This window comes from Carya illinoinensis, chromosome 3, assembly GCF_018687715.1.
Source record: "Carya illinoinensis cultivar Pawnee chromosome 3, C.illinoinensisPawnee_v1, whole genome shotgun sequence".
NCBI lineage: Eukaryota > Viridiplantae > Streptophyta > Magnoliopsida > Fagales > Juglandaceae > Carya > Carya illinoinensis.
In genome coordinates this window covers 29,836,638-29,857,503 of record NC_056754.1, presented here as the reverse complement: position 1 = coordinate 29,857,503, position 20,866 = coordinate 29,836,638, and the positions used below count along the sequence as shown (strand labels likewise).

Below are 20,866 nucleotides of genomic sequence, written 5' to 3'. Positions count from 1 at the left end.
TAGGTGATTTCACCTTAGGGATTAAGGCAATCAGTGTATGATTAATTCCATCCCTCATGTCCCCTCCATTTAAAAAATCTATAACAGCCTCACAAACCTCCTTTCCAACCACCTCCCAATGACTTTTATAGAAACCCACTCCAAATCCATCCGGTCCAGGGGATTTTAAAGAAGACATTTGTTTTAAAGCCCTTTCCACTTCCTCTGGTCGAAACTGTCTCTCCATTCTTTTCCTCTTCTCACTATCAATTTTCAGCTCCACCCCACCAAAACAGGCCTCTACTTGCTCTATTGTAGGGTTTGAGGAAGTGTAAATCCCACTAAAGTATTCTCTAAATGCTTTCTCAATCTGTTCCCAGCCCTGCACCACATTCCCCTCCATATCATAAATCTTTACAATTGCACTTTTTCTTCTTCTTTGAGAAGCAAACATGTGGAAAAACCTTGTATTTCTGTCTCCCTGTTGTAACCAATGTCTCTTAGCTCTAATCTTCCATCTCAATTTCTCTCTTTCCAACAACTCCTCCACTTCCTTACTTTTTACTTTAATTAAAGATAAATGTAAATTCTCTTCCCTCTCCTGTAATTTCTTTAATTCATCCAATTTTTCTGTTAATTCTCTTTCTACCCCCTTAAACTTCTTTTTACTCCATTGACTCAAAGCCCCCTACACCCTGCCAACTTGTTTTGAACTTTTTCTTGTCGCCCCATCATTCTTCTACCTCTCTCCCATACTTCCTACACTACCTCCCTACACCCTTCCCCCACATCCCAACTTATCTCATATTTAAAAGAATAGCCTCTTCTCACCCCACCCCTTCTTACTTCCCAGTTTGCAGTAAGTACCACTGGGCAGTGATCTGAGCATACAGCAGGCAAAATATATACTCTAATCTCCACAAATTTATTTCTCTAACTATGATTAGCAACCATTCGATCTAACCTTTCTTTGATGACAGATCCATCCTCATGCCCATTGCACCAAGTGAATTTACTCCCCCTCCATCCCAGGTCAGTTAGAGCACCATCTTCTAATACCCTTCTAAATGCCTCCATTTGTTCCTCCCTCCTATCCCTTTCCCCTTGCTTCTCACTATTACATAATATTTCATTAAAATCCCCCACTACCAGCCACCCCTTAAGTTGCCCAGGATCAAAAGATGACAAAAGATCCCAAGATCCTTGCCTTTTATTCGAATCTGGGTGCCCATAGAAAGCAGTAAGTAACCATTTGTTCCCCCCATCCCCATCATCAATCCAACAATTGATGTGTCTATGGGAAAAGTTGATCAATTCCACCCTCTCTTCTACCCTCCACAGCAGTAGAAGACCCCCACTAAAGCCCCTCGAGTCCACCCCTACACAACCCTCAAAACCTATTTTCTTCAACAACATACTTCCTTTATTTACTGTCATTCTAGTTTCAATCAAAAAAACAATATCAGGCCTAGTTTCCCTTACTGTTACATAAAGGGATTGAACTGTTCGAGGGTTGTCCAGTCCTTGACAGTTCCAACTTAAGATTTTCATGGCTGTTGGCGGGGCTGTCTCACAGCCTTCGCCAATACATTTGATACCTCAACTATTCTTCCCCCTTTTCCAGCTTTGATTTTTTTTCAAACCCCTCAAACTACCTCTCTCTTCTATCCCCTCCCCTAGTAATTTCCTCTTAGAAATTTTCAGGGCCTCAGGAACAAGATTACAACCTTTTTCCCTTGCCCTCCTCTTCCATCTCCCCCCATAAACAGTTTCATCCACATCTTCTCTATCACTATTTTTTGAATTTTTTTTCCCCCTCAATTTCCTTCACCTCTCCTTTACTCCTACTCTGCATTTCTTCTGCAACTCCCTCCTCTCCTCCTCCCTTTTGCCGCAACATTAGTTCACCTATACCCACCCCTTTATTACTTGCTTCAGGCCTCATAATCTCTCCTTCTACTACTTCTTCATTTCTAGAATTTTCAATGCCCATTTTTACCTTCACAACCTCCCTCACCACTTCCTCCTCCCTTCTATTCTCATTAAGACTTTCTTCACCTTTCTCACCCCCTCCTTTTACCCCTCTTTCTTCACTTATAGCCTCCCCCACCATCCCCTCTTCCCTATTTTCCCCTTCCTTTTCACTCACCTCTTTCCCCATCTATCTCTCCCTCCCACATTCTCACTACTCACAGAGTGAAAACCACCTCTATTCCTTCTAAAAGAATCACTTCTCCAGAAAGCTCCCTTAGTAGTTTTTTCAACCCGAAGCCATGCCCCATACTGAGGCCCCTTTCCCCTTCCCCCACCTAGCTTACAACAACCAGACTCATCATGAACCATAAGCCCACATTCAAAACATAATCGAGGCAGTTTTTCATATTTAAAACTCACCCACACCTTCTTACCTTCCACAACAACCATGCGCCTTCTTGTGATAGCTTGCTGGATTGGGATCTCAATTCTCACTCTCAATGAGCTTCCCCATCCAATGCCATCCTCAGGAACATCAACCTCTAGAACCCTGCCCAACGTACTTCCAATCATCCTCCCACATTCTTCATTCATACTTCCCAGTGGTAGATTCAGCATTCTGATCCAAAACACTTCAGTGTCAAACACTATAGCTTGTGCTTAAGCCAATCCATTAAACAGTTTGAGTGCGAAAAGGTGGTTATCAAATAACCATGGCGGGCCATCCAGCACTCTATCCTTATCTGCGTGAGTTGAGAATGTGATAATAAACGTGTTTGTCCCAATCTCCTGGAACCTTGCCGGCTTGCTCACCCTCCAGATCTTCCCCATCGTGGATTCCACAAATTCCCTCCCAATCTGTCTATCGATCCAGATCTTCCCAACCAAGCTCTTCCCCCCTTTCTCTCGCATCTTTTCCTCCATTCCACCAAGCTCAATTAGTGAGCTCTCCTTCCCCGTCAGCCTGAGGTTCTCCCACATTCCTTCCAGTCCCTCTATTCCTTCCCCTGCCGACAACAATCTTCTTACCGTAACTGCCTTACCAGACTTTCCCACGCAAAAAACTCCACCTCTAATAGAAAGCTAGAGAGGATACTCACATACCAAGTGCCCTAGAACAGTACTAGTATTAATTTCCTTTTTTTTAATATTATTTGCTCTTTATGCACACCAAACGTAAAAAATAAAAAACAGACAAGCCAATGTGAATAGATGGACAAGAAATAAAAATATAAAAAAATATATTATTATTTTATTATTATAGATAGATAGATAGATAAATTAAAGTTTTAAGTGAAATAAGTAAAAGGTAAAAATACTATATTAGATAAAATTTGTCCAATATAATGAGCAATCGAATCCTAATGCTCTTAGAGTATCCTCAATCTATTATTTAAAGTTAAAAGACAATTTTAATGAATATAAGATGAATTTAACTTTTAACTATTCTATTTACGTAAATTTTTATATTGAAATAGTTATTTTTTTATTATATAACAATAAAATAATATAAAATTAATTTAATTTTGACTATTTACATTAAATCTCTATATTAAATTATCTATTTATTCATTATATAGTAATTAATAATTAAAAAATACTTTATTTTTACTTATACATCATCCATTAACAATACTTAAGGATTCGGTACCTTTTATCTTTATTAGAATCTTGCTGTTAATTTTGCACGGTTTAGCTAAACGAGCCGCTAATTAGCGCGGTATCTGGGTCGGTTACGCGTCTCGCTATTATCCGTACTGGCACTTGAAATTATGCTTCTCTCGCACTTTCACCAGACAGAGTTGGGTCCTCCCTTTCCTAGGCCACGGTTCGTTAGTTACAAGGAGCAGCATAGCAAGACCGAACCGGACATGGACTTGATTCTACTCCCGGAGCCTCTATACCTGGGTAACCATCGCCCCACCGCCTTTCCGGCCTACCGTTCCTTCAGTTACCAGGTGCCATGCCTGCTCCTATCGCCTCCTGGGAGGAGACTTGTTTCTGTGTCCACCGATCGCTTTTCGGGACTACGGCGGTCCTTAGCTCTCGCCGCCAGTGGCACCTTGATGGCTAATTCTGTACCCATACGTTATCTTCTTCGTTTATTGCCTCTTTAATCCCTCTTTTTTTTTTTTTTTCTTCTTAATTAATGAGCCACTAGCAATTTTCTTTGAAGCTCGGGGTTTTGAATTCTTATTTTTAGTGCTGTAGGAAAGGGGTCTGGTTTCATCTACGAAATTCCACTCTTATGCCGTCAAATACTTTCTAAATTTTAAGAAGGGGATTAAGTAAGTAGAAGTTTCTGTGCCACGAACCCTTGGCGAGGAGGCCATTCTTCTGATTAAAAGATGAAAAAACAGCCTAAAGTAGTCAGAATATATATTAACTTAGGGATTTGGATATGAACATAATTGTATAGGAGAATGAATCATTTACAAACTCAAGCTTTTACTTATGGGGGAAAAATGAGTATATGATGAATTCCATTACCTTATCCTTCTTCTACTTGACCTGTTTACATTCAGCCAAGAAGTGGAGTATACACCGTTGGTGATTTTATGACAAGAAAAGAAGATTTGCATGTTGTAAAGCCGACCACAACCGTGGATGAAGGTCTATTGTTATCCTTAAATTGTCATCTTGGGCTAACGTATACATACATACCTGCATATGTGCGTTCGTGTGTGTGGGTGGGTGTGTGTTTTAATTTTCTGAGTTATCCACCTTTATGTCAACAGCACTGGAAGCTCTTGTGGAAAACAGAATCACTGGCTTTCCTGTCATTGATGAAGAGTGGAAATTGGTAAGGTGTGCTTACCCGCTTTCATATTTTTAGTATATATTAGTCTTCCAATATCAATGGTTATATGGGTTTTGGATTCTGTATGTATTTTACGGTCCAGTATCAAACTTTGCAGTTCTTACTAATTATATCATAGCCTTACTAATTCTATATGTTAGTATCTTCTAATTAATTATTGAGGAAAATTTTGGTTAAGTAGAAGAACTAGGCCTTCCAATTGTTCCCACCTGACCCCAAATCTGAGGGTCACTTACCGGCTTGTATATTAAACTTCTCCTACATTCAGCATTTCACAAACCTTCTGGCCACACTAAAACAAGTATCCAGATTCCAGATTATTGCTTGAGATTTTCAATGCTGTTTTAATGTTTTTGTAACAATACAGCTTTATTTGTGCATCTTCTTTTTAAGAAGCTTTCCAAGTCTATCAGTGTTGTTAATTGTCGTTTCTTGATTTCTATCAGTCTGTGTTGTCTTGAAAATGTATGCTGTATGAATATGTGATGTGGGGTTAGTATAGTATACACTGGTAATGATTTTTGAAGGCTCTCTTAAAATGCAGGTTGGTCTTGTTTCAGATTATGACTTACTGGCTTTGGACTCAATATCAGGTTAATTTCCCAGCAATATCCTCTCTTGGTTGCATTATTCATTTGTTTAAAAGCACTCCTTCAGAAGTTTGTAGTTGCTGACACTAGACTAATTATCCTTTATGAGGGAAAATATTCACTTTATATCAAGATTTCCAGTTTGTTTGGAATAATAATAAAATAAAGGGATACATATTAAAATGGTCCATGTGGTTTGCGTTAAGTCAGATTCGTACCCATACTCTAATTTTGAACTTCTTAATTTCTATGCTTTCAACTGTAACCAATTTGATCCTTCCCCTTAGTCTACCGTTACTACTCTTTCAAATTCACCATGTCATCTCCAATTTTGGAATGACACATGTCAAAATATTTTAAAAAATAAAATAAAAACACTATAAAGAAGTAGAAACACAATGTAAAATAAAAATACTTTTTTTATGTGTCAGCTGCTATTGGAGGTGGCATGGCGAATTTAGCAAAGTGCTAACAGTTTACTAGCGGAAGAATTAAAGAACTCAAAGTTTGAAGGCACAGGGATTAAAAAATTCAAAATTAGAGTATAGGGGCAAATCACATAGACTATTTTAGTATTTTTTTTTTATAAGTAGGACTATTTTAGTATTTAACCATAATTATATTTACATGGGGATGTTCAAAAGCATATATTTATTTACTGAAAGAAGAGACAAGTTTATACTGTTTTATAATGCCCATAATAAACATGTCAACAGCTTTTTGGGTGACAACACCACTTGCCTTAGGGCTGGTTTGGCTGGTTTGGATGTTGAGATGGGATGAGAAATCTCGCCTCATCCATTCTTATCTCATCTCAACATCCAAACATCACTCTAACACAAATATTTTTCAATTTCAATTCTTTTACTTTTTCATCTAATCATTACCTAATTATTACAATTTTTCAATTTTACAAACAAAACACACAAAAAATCAAAATTTTAAAATCCCAAAACAAAAATAATATTAAAAAATTATAATCTAACGATATTTTAATTTTATAATATTTTTATTCAAATTTGTCTTTCTCATTTCTCAAAACCCCATAAAACATTTTAACTCAAACCATTTCACTACCATTCACAGATTTTTCACCTCATCTAATCTCATTTCAGCATCCAAACGAGGCCTTAAACAAAGGACAGAAGGTAGGTCATGGGTCCAAACTAGTAAGATGTAGCACCCCAATGCAAGGGCCAAGCTATATGGCCTATACTTCAAAAGGATGAGTCAATGATATAATTGGAGCTTATTGGAACCATTATAAAGAGCATGAACTTTTTCTTCCCAAGTAATGTGGGATCCCATACACTACCTTCTCTTATAATTTATCATTCAATATGGGTATCACAATCTCTCCCTTTACATTCCCGACGTCCTCATTAGGCCTGTTCATTGTAGGTGATACTGCTCAAGTCCAACATTTCTGGTTGGGATAAACTCTGATACCATTTGTAACGCCCCAATAGAAAGCCCAAGCCATATAGCCTATCCTTTAAAAGTATTAATCAATGATACAATTGGAGCTCCATTTGAACCATTATAAAGAGCAAGGACTTTTCCTTCCCAAAGAATATGGGATCTCATACACCACATTCCCTTATCATTTATTATTCAATATGGGGTATCACATAAGAAGTATTGACTTAATATATGTCGATCAACAGATATGAAGAAAAAGTGGAATAGGATACTATCTATATCCACTAAAATAAAGATGAGTTTACTGCAAGACACTCATTCTAAACTAAATGGCTCCTCGAAATGAAGAGGATCTTTGCCCATAAGTAATGCCCCAATGAAAGGCCCAAACCACATGGCCTATACTCCAAAGGGACTAATCAATGATATAATTGGAACCTCATTAGAACATTATAAAGAGCAAGAACTTTTCCTTCTCAAGTATTGTGGGATCTAATACACCACATACCCTTATAATTCATCATTCAATATGGGATATCACGGAGCCCGTTTATCAAAGGAGGCACAGGCCAAGTCCCAAATTTCTAGTTGGGATAGGCTCTAATATCATTTTATAACACCCCAATGGAAGGCCCAAGTCACATGGCCTATACTCCAAAATGATTAGTCAATGTTACAATTGAAGCCTCATTGGAAAAAAAGCAAGAACTTCTTCTCAAGCAATATAAGATCTCATACACTACCTACCCTTATAACTTATCATTCAATATGGGATATCACATAAGTACTGACTTAAGACCTGTCGATCAGCAGATGCAAAGAAAAAGTTGAATAGGATACTATCAATATCAACTAAAATAAAGATAACAAGATGCAGACACTCAATCTAAACTAAATGGCTCCTCAAAATGGAGAGGATCTCTACTCACATGTAACACTCTAATGGAAAGTCCAAACCACATGTCCTATACCTCAAAAGGACTAGTCAATTATATAATTGGAGCCTCATTAGAACATTATAAAGAGTAAGAACTTCTGTTTCCTAAGCAGTGCAAGATCTCATACACCGTCTACCTTTATCCTTATCATATGGGGTATCACAATCCATCGTAGGTGGCATGGCTCAAGTCCCATATTTGAAACCCCCTAATGGAAGGCCAAACCACATGGCCTATACTCCAAAAGGACTAATCAATAATACAATTGGAGCCCAGAACATTATAAAGAGCAAGAACTTCTTCCCAAGCAACGTGGGATCTCATACTCTACATACCCTTATACTTATCGTATGGGGTATCACACCATAAAAAGAGTTCTCATAAAATTTTCTTTTTTGTTTCCTTTTGCAAATTAAAACTTATTTTTTCATACTCACTAATCAAAGCCACAAAAGCATAAAAAATATTGACGGTATTACTTTGCCAATTCAAACCCCTTTTTGACCAAGAAGAATTTAACTTTCTCACTAATATATGTACATTCATACGATGCAAATAGAAAATGAAGTGCATTAAAGATTTAAAAATTTTGTCTTTTGACATGATGGGATTCAATATTTTAATTTAGGTGCTGTTCAAAATGATGCCAGCATGTTTCCTGAAGTTGACAGCACTTGGAAAGTAAGTGAGAACCTTCTCTTAATAAAAAGTAAAAAATTCTATTTATGGTTGCCCATGTTTTTGAAATTTTGTTTCATATACTTGATTTGGTGAAGATTAGGTTCCGAAGCCATTATTGTTCCTAGCATATCCCAATAGAGTGAATTAAAGACTAAGATTTTCAAAGAATGTTTCATTACAGGAAAGTATTTTCTCAAGATTTGTTCTCTCATAGAATCGTGAGACATGAGAGTCTAGGGGCAAAATGAAAATTGATTTACAGCAAATACTATGGTATCTGTGAGTAGTAGTGAAATGGTTTATAAATGTATTGAAATAGCTTGAGTTAAGATATTTTATTGGGTTTTGGAAAATGAGAGAAAAAGTTGAATAAAAATATTATAAAGTTTAAAAAATTGTTTGAATATAAGTTTTGTTTAGAAGTTTGGGAAAATTGTATTTTGGGAGTTGGGAAAAGTTGTAAAGTAATGATTAGATGAAAAAGTTGAAGATTTGAAATTCAGAAGTGTTTTATGTTTGAATGATGTTTGGAAATGAAACATCTGAAAATATCTAAGAATACATGAGAACAGTTGTGTTCCCAAACAGGCCCTTAGTAACTCGGACATCTGCATAGAGATCTTTCCAAAGGTGGATTGTGCATAGTTGGTTCTATGTTCGAGTAAAAAAGGTCATCCCTTGCCTCCACCATGTGTACCTCGGCATGCTTATATAATTAAGAAATGATATTTGCAGTCATGGAATGCGCAAGCGCAGTGTAATTTCTTTGAAAAAAAAATGAGTAAATATGGGACCCACTTGAAAAAAAAAAACTAATTTTTTAATAATGGACATCACTCTTTTTTAAAACGATTGCGCAGCGTATGCAAACTCCACGACTGTATGTAACATTACTCTATATAGTTGTCTTTTCTTCTAGATTGTCCCAGGTAGTACCTAGTTACAGTAACCATGAGCTTGTTGAATAGTATATGGAGTAGTGGCGAAACCAGCAATTTCTTTGAGGGGGGCTTACTTTTCTACCGTGTGACACATTTATGTAAAATAAATAATAATAAAAAAAATATATTTTACTGAAGTAGTGGCGGAAGGTACTAACCGTCTTTTGTCTTGCTTGATGAAGTGTAGAGGATAAAACCTCTCAACTATTTTTCATATAGATTATCAATCTTAAATGTTTTTTCTTATTAATTTCAATTTGGACTCCATATATTTAAGAAGCCTATATATTATTGTATAACAAAAGACTTTGGGATCCATGTTAATAAGTTTATTATTTCTCCTTAGCTTACTTATTTAATTAGGTGAGGCCACATCCTTGAAAATATATAACATATAAAAATTATACAAAATTTTGGAACTTAAGAAAAAAATGGAGATATTTCTAGGTATATTGAAATTCTAGAAAAAAAAAAAATCGGAGGGGGGGAGCATTTTCTATATTTATATAATTATACTGAATAAAATCTTGGAATCTTGGGGCTATTGAATTATAGAATTATTAGAAGGTGGGTCCGCCACCGATCTGAAGCATTTCATGGCCCCATGATGATCATTGTTTGGGGTGCAGAATACCTCCCTAGTTAAAAAGTGGTTTTGTGTCATGGTTCTTTTTTGGTCTTTTCTAGCACTTTTTAATTTTTGAACTTCTAGAGAAAGGGGAGGGTTTAATCAGCGGATCCTTAATATTTTAACCATTTAGGGTTAGCTGTGATTCTTGACTTGTATTTATCTGTCACCTTTTAGTCTTCTATGACCATATTGACCACCGAATTTTCGGTTCGCTCAGTATTTTGCACTTAATTGATATCATTCATTCTTAGTGCCACGGACTTATCAAAACACATTCCTTCTAAGGGCTACATCATTTGGTTTTCGTGTATGATTTCTGTCAACTCCTTCAAATTTGAAATTCCCACAAACCAGATTCACAATCCAAAGTCCTCTAAGCAAAGTGTGCCCACGGTTTTAGTATCTCTCCTACTGGGAGTCTTCCAGCTCATGTTTTTAAGTAAGTAATTCTGCAAAATTTACTTTTTAATGCTCTCAGTCATCAGAATGATTAAGGAAACAGTGTGAATATATTGGCTTTAAAGGGTCCTGGACTGCAGAAGAATTCTGGTGAGAAGTATTCATGCAATCATGATACAGAAAATTGGGAAGGACAATGTGTCTTGTTGTCTCTGCTTTCTTGTTGCTAAATGGCTATTAAAGCATCTTAAGGTCCTGGTTAAAACTGTTTTTCTTTCCTCTCCTTTCAATGGTTAGATTGCCCAACCAAGTAATGCTATAAGTGCATATCTACTGCAGACTTTCAATGAGGTACAGAAACTGGTCAGTAAAACCAACGGGGTGCTCATTTTCTATATTTATAAAATTATATTGAATAAAATCTTGGAATCTTGGGGCTATAGAATTATTAGAAGGTGGGTCCGCCACGGATCTGAAGCATTTCATGGCCCCATGATGATCATTGTTTGGGGCACAGAATACCTCCCTAGTTAAAAAGTGGTTTTGTGTCATGGTTCGTTTTTGGTCTTTTCCAGCACTTTTTAATTTTTGAACTTCTAGAGAAAGGGGAGGGTTTAATCAGCGGATCCTTAATATTTTAACCATTTAGGGTTAGCTGTGATTCTTGACTTGTATTTGTCAGTCACATTTTAGTCTTCTATGAGACCATATTGACCACCGAATTTTCGGTTCGCTCAGTATTTTGCACTTAATTGACATCATTCATTCTTAGTGCCATGGACTTATCGAAACGCATTCCTTCTTAGGGCTACATCATTTGGTTCTCGTGTATGATTTCTGTCAACTCCTTCAAATTTAAAATTCCCACAAACCAGATTCACAATCCAAAGTCCTCTAAACAAAGTGTGCCCACGGTTTTAGTATCTCTCCTACTGGGAGTCTTCCAGCTCATGTTTTAAGTAAGTAATTCTGCAAAATTTTCTTCTTAATGCTCTCAGTCATCAGAATGATTAAGGAAACAGTGTGAATATATTGACTTTAAAAGGTCCTGGACTGCAGAAGAATTCTGGTGAGAATTATTCATGCAATCATGATACAGAAAATTGGGAAGGACAATGTGTCTTGTTGTCTCTGCTTTCTTGTTGCTAAATGGCTATTAAAGCATCTTTGGGGTCCTGGTTAAAACTGTTTTTCTTTCCTCTCCTTTCAATAGTTAGATTGCCCAACCAAGCAATGCTATAAGTGCATATCTACTGCAGACTTTCAATGAGGTACAGAAACTGCTCAGTAAAACCAACGGTAAGTTGGTTGGTGATTTGATGACGCCCCCCCGGGGGCGGGGGGAGTGGGGGGTGCGCATTTTCTATATTTATAGAATTATATTGAATAAAATCTTGGAATCTTGAGGCTATAGAATTATTAGAAGGTGGGTCCGCCACCGATCTGAAGCATTTCATGGCCCCATGATGGATCATTGTTTGGGGCGCAGAATACCTCCCTAGTTAAAAAGTGGTTCTGTGTCATGGTTCTTTTTTGGTCTTTTCCAGCACTTTTTAATTTTTGAACTTCTAGAGAAAGGGGAGGGTTTAATCAGCGGATCCTTAATATTTTAACCATTTAGGGTTAGCTGTGATTCTTGACTTGTATTTATCTGTCACCTTTTAGTCTTCTATGACCATATTGACCACCGAATTTTCGGTTCGCTCAGTATTTTGCACTTAATTGATATCATTCATTCTTAGTGCCACGGACTTATCAAAACACATTCCTTCTAAGGGCTACATCATTTGGTTTTCGTGTATGATTTCTGTCAACTCCTTCAAATTTGAAATTCCCACAAACCAGATTCACAATCCAAAGTCCTCTAAGCAAAGTGTGCCCACGGTTTTAGTATCTCTCCTACTGGGAGTCTTCCAGCTCATGTTTTTAAGTAAGTAATTCTGCAAAATTTACTTTTTAATGCTCTCAGTCATCAGAATGATTAAGGAAATAGTGTGAATATATTGACTTTAAAAGGTCCTGGACTGCAGAAGAATTCTGGTGAGAAGTATTCATGCAATCATGATACAGAAAATTGGGAAGGACAATGTGTCTTGTTGTCTCTCCTTTCTTGTTGCTAAATGGCTATTAAAGCATCTTTAAGGTCCTGGTTAAAACTGTTTTTCTTTCCTCTCCTTTCAATAGTTAGATTGCCAAACCAAGTAATGCTATATGTGCATATCTACTGCAGACTTTCAATGAGGTACAGAAACTGCTCAGTAAAACCAACGGTAAGTTGGTTGGTGATCTGATGACGCCAGCCCCACTTGTAGTACGTGAAACCACAAATCTTGAGGACGCTGCGAGGTCAGTCCATCTCTTTCTTTCTCTTCTCTTCCTTCACTACTGCTTCTTCCAACTTTCTGAATAGATACATCTACATCAATGACAATTTTGAGTTGGTTTATCAAATGTAGGTTATTACTCGAGACAAAATACCGTCGCCTTCCAGTTGTAGATGCTGAGGGTAAGCTGGTAAGTATTTCCCCATCCATAATCAGTCTATTTCTTTACCATCCTAGATTCTGGTTCTTAATTAGCCAAGGGTTTATAACCTGCAGGTCGGGATTATCACAAGAGGCAATGTCGTTAGAGCTGCCCTTCAAATAAAGCGTTCTGGTGAAATGAAAGCATAACATTTAGATTTGTCCGATTTAAGAAGCTGGGATGAATGTATTCGTACAAAGTGCTTGAGTGTGTCGACGGGAGATTAGAGCCGGATCTCAGCTTCTTTCTATGAACAATTTTGGCTTATATATGTATTCAACACCAATGATATTTCTATGTAAGTAATTACCAGGACCAAGCTTGTTAGGTACCAATAATTCTCCCGAATTCCTCCATTCCATCCGCCCCACACTCCCCAATAAACGAGTAAAAAAGAACTAAGAAAAATATATAAAGAGAAGGACATTTTGTCATCTACTAAAACGAAATGTCATCACGAGATAATGGAGGCTATCATCATATTGGGACCATTCATTGTCGGATGGTGTGGAAGCGAGTTGTTAAAATTATAGGGTTTTGACTTTCCGACTTAGTTGTAGAAAGCCACCCTGTATTCAAACAGGTGACCTACGCCCAACAAATACTATAATCCTTCGCAATATATATATTACTAGGAGGGTGGATACTCTCTCTGTCCTTCACCCTTTCCGAGGGAAAAGAGAGATGGGTGATTGGACTGCATGTGAAATAGGTAAATCGACTGCCCACTCTCCTGTTCGTAGGAAGTAAAGATCAAACCCTCCCCAACAGTTTTTGGATTGTCGATCATCGTTTACATCAAATGTATGTATGTATGTATGTATATCCCCAACAGTTCTCTGGGATGACATAATCATGTTAAATAATATGCCGTGTCTGAAAAGCAGTAGTTGTTTTCCGCTGATTGTGGCGGCAATCCTTTGTCCCCTTGTGGAAAATGCATAGAAATAGTCGTCTAAGCAGCCAAAAAGCACTAGTCAAAAAACTGTCATCAGAACAAGAACAGGGTGTAATCATCTCTCTCTCACCAAGATGCTAAGCAAGCTGTTGTTAACCCAGCTATTTTTGGTGATTTTGACCTCGTGGGGAAAGCCTTATTCTTGCAGTTAAACCAAAAAACTAAATAAATAAACGACCGACCAAGTTGCAAGCCTCATAATCACCAAACAGCCCATCACAGCACAGCACAGTACAGCAATAGCAATTTCTCTTTTGTAAAAACCCCCACCCTCACTGCTTCTCACTCAGCCTGAAGTGCCTGACCCACAGCTCATAATCAGAAATAGTGCAGAACCAGAAAATACCTAACTCTTAAAGATCTTATCGCTTTAGTAGTTAATAACTTTAGTGGTTAGCATGGCTCTTCGCGCCCATCTGCTGTTTTTGTAGGCCACCTCCTGTTTGATGACATGTTCCCCCCTCCCCGTCCCTCGCTAGTCCTACCACTTCCCCCCACTTCTTCATCCTCCTGATATACCTTTTTCTTCTCTTTCAACTTTCTTTCAATTCCTGCCTGGCTGCTCTCACCTCACTATGTCCACTCGATACCAAAAAGGGAATGAAAATAAAAATAGAATTGGAAAGTATGCCAAGAGCATTCACATTTCATTTATCATAAAATTCTTTATAATTTAGTTAAATTCTTTATAATTTAGTTAAAGATTACATTCTCTAAAATTTTTCTTTAAATTCTACTATCTTTCCAAAATCTCATATATCTTATTCCCTATCTTTTTTCTATTTTATTAAAAATAATATTTCTCTATTTTTTTATTTATTATTTTTTTCCCACTTTCATTTACAAACTTAATTACTCAATATTTTTTCTTATGTTTTGTTACTCGTGAATATTTTAAACAAAAATTTAAATTATTTTTTTGAGAGTATTCTAATATTTTTAAAATTAATTTCTTTTCTATTTTCATAATTGTTTAAATTATTATTTATAATTATAAAAAAGATGAGTACGAGAAAAAAAGTAGAAAATTGAAAAAATAATTTATTTTATTTATTAGAATAAAATATTAATAAAAAATAATTTAAGAGATAAATAATATTTTTTATATTTAAATAATTACTGTTCATCTCCTAAACATTTTTCTTAAAATAAGAATTTGAATGTATGGAAGATTTTAATCAAATTCTTAAAATCTTCTTCAAATTATAGAAAAAATGATGTTAAGGAGAATGGGATGGAAATACTCTGATAAAAATACTTAATATACATTTACCAATTTTTACAAAAGGCCAAAATTTCTTCTGATGTAATTAAAAGTAAAAGCAAAATATAAGAGAAATAATTATTTAAAAAGGGAAATAGAGAAGCTAACACAAAAGGTGCAGTGCACTAGTAAAATTAACAGAGGGCCTCATCATTTCTTCAGCCTTCAGTGACATACCTCCCCAGCGCATGTTAGCAACCACCATCCTACAAATTTTTTTAATAATAAAAAAAGTAAAAAAAAAAAAAAGGAGGAAACGAATGAAAAGGAAAGAGGCTTTCCTCTTCAGTTCCCTTCCCACTCCCGGTCAGAATCATCCGGGTCGGGCAACTTATTCAAGTCGACCCGCTCCACGAACCCACCGCAAGAGTTGAACTCGCTTGTCGCCGCTGCAGCCGCCGCCGATGCGTGCTGGTCACGATGTTGTTCATGTGGTTGATGATGCAGAGCCGTCTCCACCGCGTCGACTTGGGCGCCGACCTCGGTCGCCTTCTTCCTAATGGAAGCGGCCGACATGTCTCCGCAGAGCGCTTCTCCTGCCAAGAACTCGGGGAAATTGAGGCGAGCGGAAGGCCCCCTAAGATAAAAGACGGCTGTGTCATAGGCCCGAGCGGCGGCGACTGGGGTGGAGTAGGAGCCTAGCCAAATCCTGGAGCGCTTATTGGGTTCCCTAATCTCGGCCACCCACTTGCCCCACTTCCTCATCCTTATCCCCTTGTACGGCCTCTCGCACATCTCCACCCCTCTCTTCCTCCTATTCTCCTCCCTCTCTCCTCCTCCACCACCACCGCCTTCCATCTCTGTAACACTCTTGCCCTCTCCCTCTCGCTCCCTTTCTTTCTCTCTCTAAGAATCGTTCCTGCGAATCACAGAGGGAGGGAATGAATCTTCATGAAATTACAAAAACTAAAAAACGAGTACAAGGGACGCCCTTTTTGAGAGAGAGAGAGAGAGAGAGAGAGGGGTCGTACTTCATTACATGCTACTACTTGGCCACTAAGGTTGTCCTCTGGGTGAGCCTCCACGTTGGTTTAAATCTGCCAATTTTTTATAAATAAAAGAAAAGGAAAGATGGCCAAATTCACCGACAAATCTCTCTGTTTTTTTTTTGGGGGGTTTTCTTCGTTTGGTTTTATTTTTTAAGTTTTTATGGGGGCGGTGTTTGTTTAATATCCTCTATCTCTCTGTCGTTTCCTCAAAACACACCTACGGACTGGAGCCTCCTGTACCTAGATGCTTTCCTCTCTCGTAAATGATATTTCCAATAAGTTTTGTGAATTTTTTTAATTAATAAATTTTTTATTTATATTTATTTTTTTAATATTATATATTATTTTTTTAAAAAAAAAAGAGCATACGAGAAATACATATTTAAAAACGGTATTTATCATTATTATTCCTCTATGATGTTGGCTTAAAAGAATTAAAAATGAATTGCATATATGATTTTCATTTAACTTTATTATCAATCTTTAAATTTATTGTTATGAAAAATAATATCTTTCTTCGTTCTTAGTTTTTTTTTTTTTTCTCTGCCTTTCTTCATTTTGAGTGTAAGTTTAGGTAGTGAGATGAAAATTTTTACATAAAAGTTTAAAATATTAATTTTTAATATTATTATTATTTTGAGATTTGAACATGTTAAATTAATTATTATATTTTATATAAAAATTTAAAAAAATTATAATAATAATATGAGAATTTTGTGTCTCATCTCACTTGCCAAATCTGCCTTACTTTCAATTTTTTCCATACCAATCACTTATATAAAAAGAAAAATTGCTTAAAAGCGTAGCATTAATGTCTATAACTTAAAATAATAAAATATATAAAGAGAGTAATGTTACATACACTTATAGAATGTATAGATACCGTACAGTCACTTTAGAAAATAAGAGAGTTCATTATTAAAAAATTAATTTTGTTTTATGTAGATATCGTATTTTATTTACTTTTTACAAAGAAATTATATGACACTTATATATTTTATGATCGTAAATATTATTTCTCAAATATAATTTTTAAAAAATTATAAGTATTATTTTTTTTATGAATAAAAATTATGAGTAATCTAATCAATGACAATATCACGTCGATAAAGTTGGATAAAAATAAATAAATAAATAAAATAAGTGTTATTCGATACAATTTTAAAATATATAAATTTTTTATATTTTATTAAAAATATTAAAATTCACTTTAAATTTTTTTTTTTCCATATAAATTTCTAACTTGTTCTCTTCAAAAAAAAGTAGTCAAAATCATGTCCCATATTTATTCACTGAATGGCACTAATTTTAGTTATTTATAGTTCGTTTGTTAAATTATTTTTAATTTTTCCGGAAGAGGAACGGATAGGTCGGTGGTCGGTGGTGGATAGATACCGTTAGGATTGACTTTCCCTTGCACGCAATTAACGATTTGATCAGACTGTCAGTTTTGTCCTACCCTGGCCTAGTCTTTTTGTGACCAATTCAGGGTTAGTATTGCCATTTCATATTTGTCGTGGCCCACTATTTTCTGTCATATACTGGCGGGGGGCGTCCTAATAATATTTTATGCATTAATATTATTATTACTCGTCCTTATTTATTTATATTTTTTGAAATAATTCTAAATTAATATTTACATCTAATACAATATAATTTAATTTTAAAAATATATATATATTAATTTTGGTGCTTATTGTTTTTTTCAAGTGGGCAAACAAAAAATTATTGGTTTTTTTAAAACCTTTATTTTCGTAACCCTAAGGACAACAAAAGGGACATCATTGTCAGTGATTTTCATGCCACACTAATTTTTCGTGTTTAAGAATATTATATATATATATATATATAGAACCAAAACGCATTAAACATTATATATCGATCGGGTGGGTATGAGAATATATAAAAGGAAATGTTCCAATCGAAGTACTTGTTCCTTTTGTTTTCTGGTTCCTATATATATATATATATATATATAATATACTAGATTAGGAGTAATATATATAATATATTAGGTCAGAAGTACGTGTAAAGCACGTTTGTCTAGCTAAGCTAAACATATTTTTTACAAAACTAATATAGGTATTTTTATTAAAAAAAAAACTTGATTTATGAATAATTTAATGCATAAAGACCAAAAAGTAAATTTTAGTAAATATTTTTAGATAATGATATGTCGGTAAGTATAATAATTACAAATTCAGATACATTATAAAACAAATAGATTAGCTCAAAATTAAAGTCAATATATATTAGAATAATACAGACAAATATTATGAAAAGTAAATGTGTGAGAGGGTCGGTTTAAGAGGAGATGAGAGGCAGACATTGACGAGTGTGAAAGAAGTTCGAGATGAGAGGAGAAAATGAATCGGGGAATAAGAGAGAGAGGTAGAAAAATACAATTGCATCCATAAAACAAAAAAATAACAGACTTAATTACAATACAGTTGGACTTAACAAAAAATTAATAAAATTTAATAAAAAAATTACTGTAACAGTTAGATACCTACTTATTATAATAAAATATATATATATATACACACACGTAAATGCTAAGTGCATTGATCATGTGTAACGATGGCACACAAAATATACAATCGGTGCATATTATCGACGCACATCATCCGCTCCTGTTGAGGGACCCATATATGTGTGTATGTATATTTATATAAATATATATATATAGGGACCCATAGTAATGATAAATTCATGAGTACTTTGGGCTTATAACCTCTTCTTTTTATTTAAAGGGTTTTGTGATTGTTTTCAGACAAATTCAATCAATTTGGGTTCATTTGGTTAAAAAAATAAAAAATAAAAAATTACAAGTTAGTAGGTAGTACAAACGTTTCAACTCATGTTCTCATGATGATCTGCATCTCATGATTAGAAAGAGATCGAGGTACGTGTCATGTTTGTGTGTTGAAATTTATAAACTAATGTTTTTAAGGCTATATATATATATATATATAGGTTTGTGTGTGTGTCAAACAACAAAATAAGCTGGTTGATTGGACGTGAACAGTAAGATCCGCATTCGGTGTTGCATGCTAGATATGTGGATGATGATGTGGTGGGAATTACTGAAAAGTGTATATATATATATATATATATATATATGAGAATAGCTATAAATATAAAAAAAATTATATAAAAATAAATTTACAAATTGATGTGACCTCACGTGATATATTAGATCTATTTTACATTAAAAATAACTTTATAATTCGATATTCTATATCAAGACACGTCAATTTGTGAATTTATTTTTACATAATCTATTTACATTTAAAGTATTTCTCTAAGCCAATAATGCTTGGATCAGATCAATTCATTATGCTCTGGACTTCAATACCGTTGTGTCCTCAATATTAAATACATGCAACACACTTTCTCTATGTATATTTCATTTAAAACAGATAGTATTCATTCATGAGTAATATTATTCTTCATTCTAAATTCTATACAATCCTGATCAGTTGTATATGATGACCTCTTCTATCAACCATTTAAATGGCACTCGCTTTCAATTCACTGCATGCATTACTGAAAATGATAAAAATCTTAGAATAAAAATTAAAGCTTACTCAATAGGTATTCATTTATATGTAATGGGCATTTTCGTCACTGTGTTTCTAAAAATGATTGTATTAATAAGTGTAACCTGAGCGCAGTACCCAATGGTCAGACATTACTATGGTCGACCACTGTGGACAAGAAGGAATTACCAAAGACAGACAGAATAACAATATATTGTGCATGCATGGTACCTGTTGTGTAAGGCATCATGATGTGGATCAGAAGACTCTGAAGTACGTACTAATTATAAGTAACATGCATCATGTCACGCAGCTCCTGGAGATAGCATGATCGGATTCGTTTTTCTTTATGGGTTCAGGTACTTTTTTAACATGTACATGAGTTCCAACGTCCCATAGAATATGTTCTATATATATATATATATATATATTAATCATCTCCAAGTAAAGAGTATAATTTATAATATGAGGGAGGTGGATGAACAACACATGATCAACACGTACGTACGTAGATATGTACCTAAGATTATAATTAGGAGAAAGTCAACCAGTGTGGCGAGTGCATGCATGCATGTTTCAGGGGGCAGGTTATATCTATATGGCGTTGCAGACTTGCATGCAATGACCGGTATAGAAGGACGTGAACAGTCTTATTATCTTGGGAAAAGTTTACAACAGTACCCCCTAAGCTATCTGTCTCATATATATATCATCATCAGTACGTAGTAGTAGGACCTTTTAAAAGCAGCTTTGACTTTAGAAGTACCTTCCAACAGCTTGGAATTATCAACAATAATATATATCTATATATAAATATGCACCGAATGATAATCATGAAGCCACGTGGCTAATTATGGAGGTCGTGTGACTTCAAAAAAGAAAAAGTCATACATACGCGTGGAAAAAATTTAAGATGAAGCCATAGATGCATTAATTTTAAGATGCTTAAGTTGGAGAGATAAGCATGATTAATGGCCGTCCAATTATGTAATGAATAGAAGTCCAAGTTTAGGTGAATACGTGGACTTAAAATTTCAGAGTGATTTTTCTGATCTTCTTCTGTTACATCATCGTACTTAACGATTGTAAGACTCGATATACATTGAATCATGATAAGAGGGAAACTGACGATAGATAGGAAAATGAATAGATTCTAGAATGTTGTATTAATGAAATGAGAGTAGATCAAAATATAAAGTAACGAAGCTGCA

At 35.2% G+C, this 20,866-nt stretch overlaps 2 protein-coding genes across 2 annotated transcripts; one reads left to right on the top strand and one right to left on the bottom strand.

Moving 5' to 3' along the window:
- Positions 1-3,700: 3,700 nt before the first annotated feature.
- Positions 3,701-13,237, top strand: LOC122304078 (CBS domain-containing protein CBSX1, chloroplastic-like). Its single transcript, XM_043116123.1, has 8 exons — positions 3,701-4,031; positions 4,479-4,566; positions 4,692-4,756; positions 5,319-5,367; positions 8,353-8,405; positions 12,607-12,722; positions 12,833-12,890; positions 12,977-13,237. Exons 1-8 carry the CDS (start codon positions 3,726-3,728, stop codon positions 13,049-13,051), a joined length of 810 nt encoding a protein of 269 aa, XP_042972057.1. The 5' UTR covers positions 3,701-3,725; the 3' UTR covers positions 13,052-13,237.
- Positions 13,238-15,177: 1,940 nt separating this feature from the next.
- On the bottom strand, positions 15,178-16,225 carry LOC122304077 (ethylene-responsive transcription factor ERF010-like). The gene has a single exon (XM_043116121.1). It carries the CDS (start codon positions 15,920-15,922, stop codon positions 15,410-15,412), a length of 513 nt encoding a protein of 170 aa, XP_042972055.1. The 5' UTR covers positions 15,923-16,225; the 3' UTR covers positions 15,178-15,409.
- Positions 16,226-20,866: the final 4,641 nt, after the last annotated feature.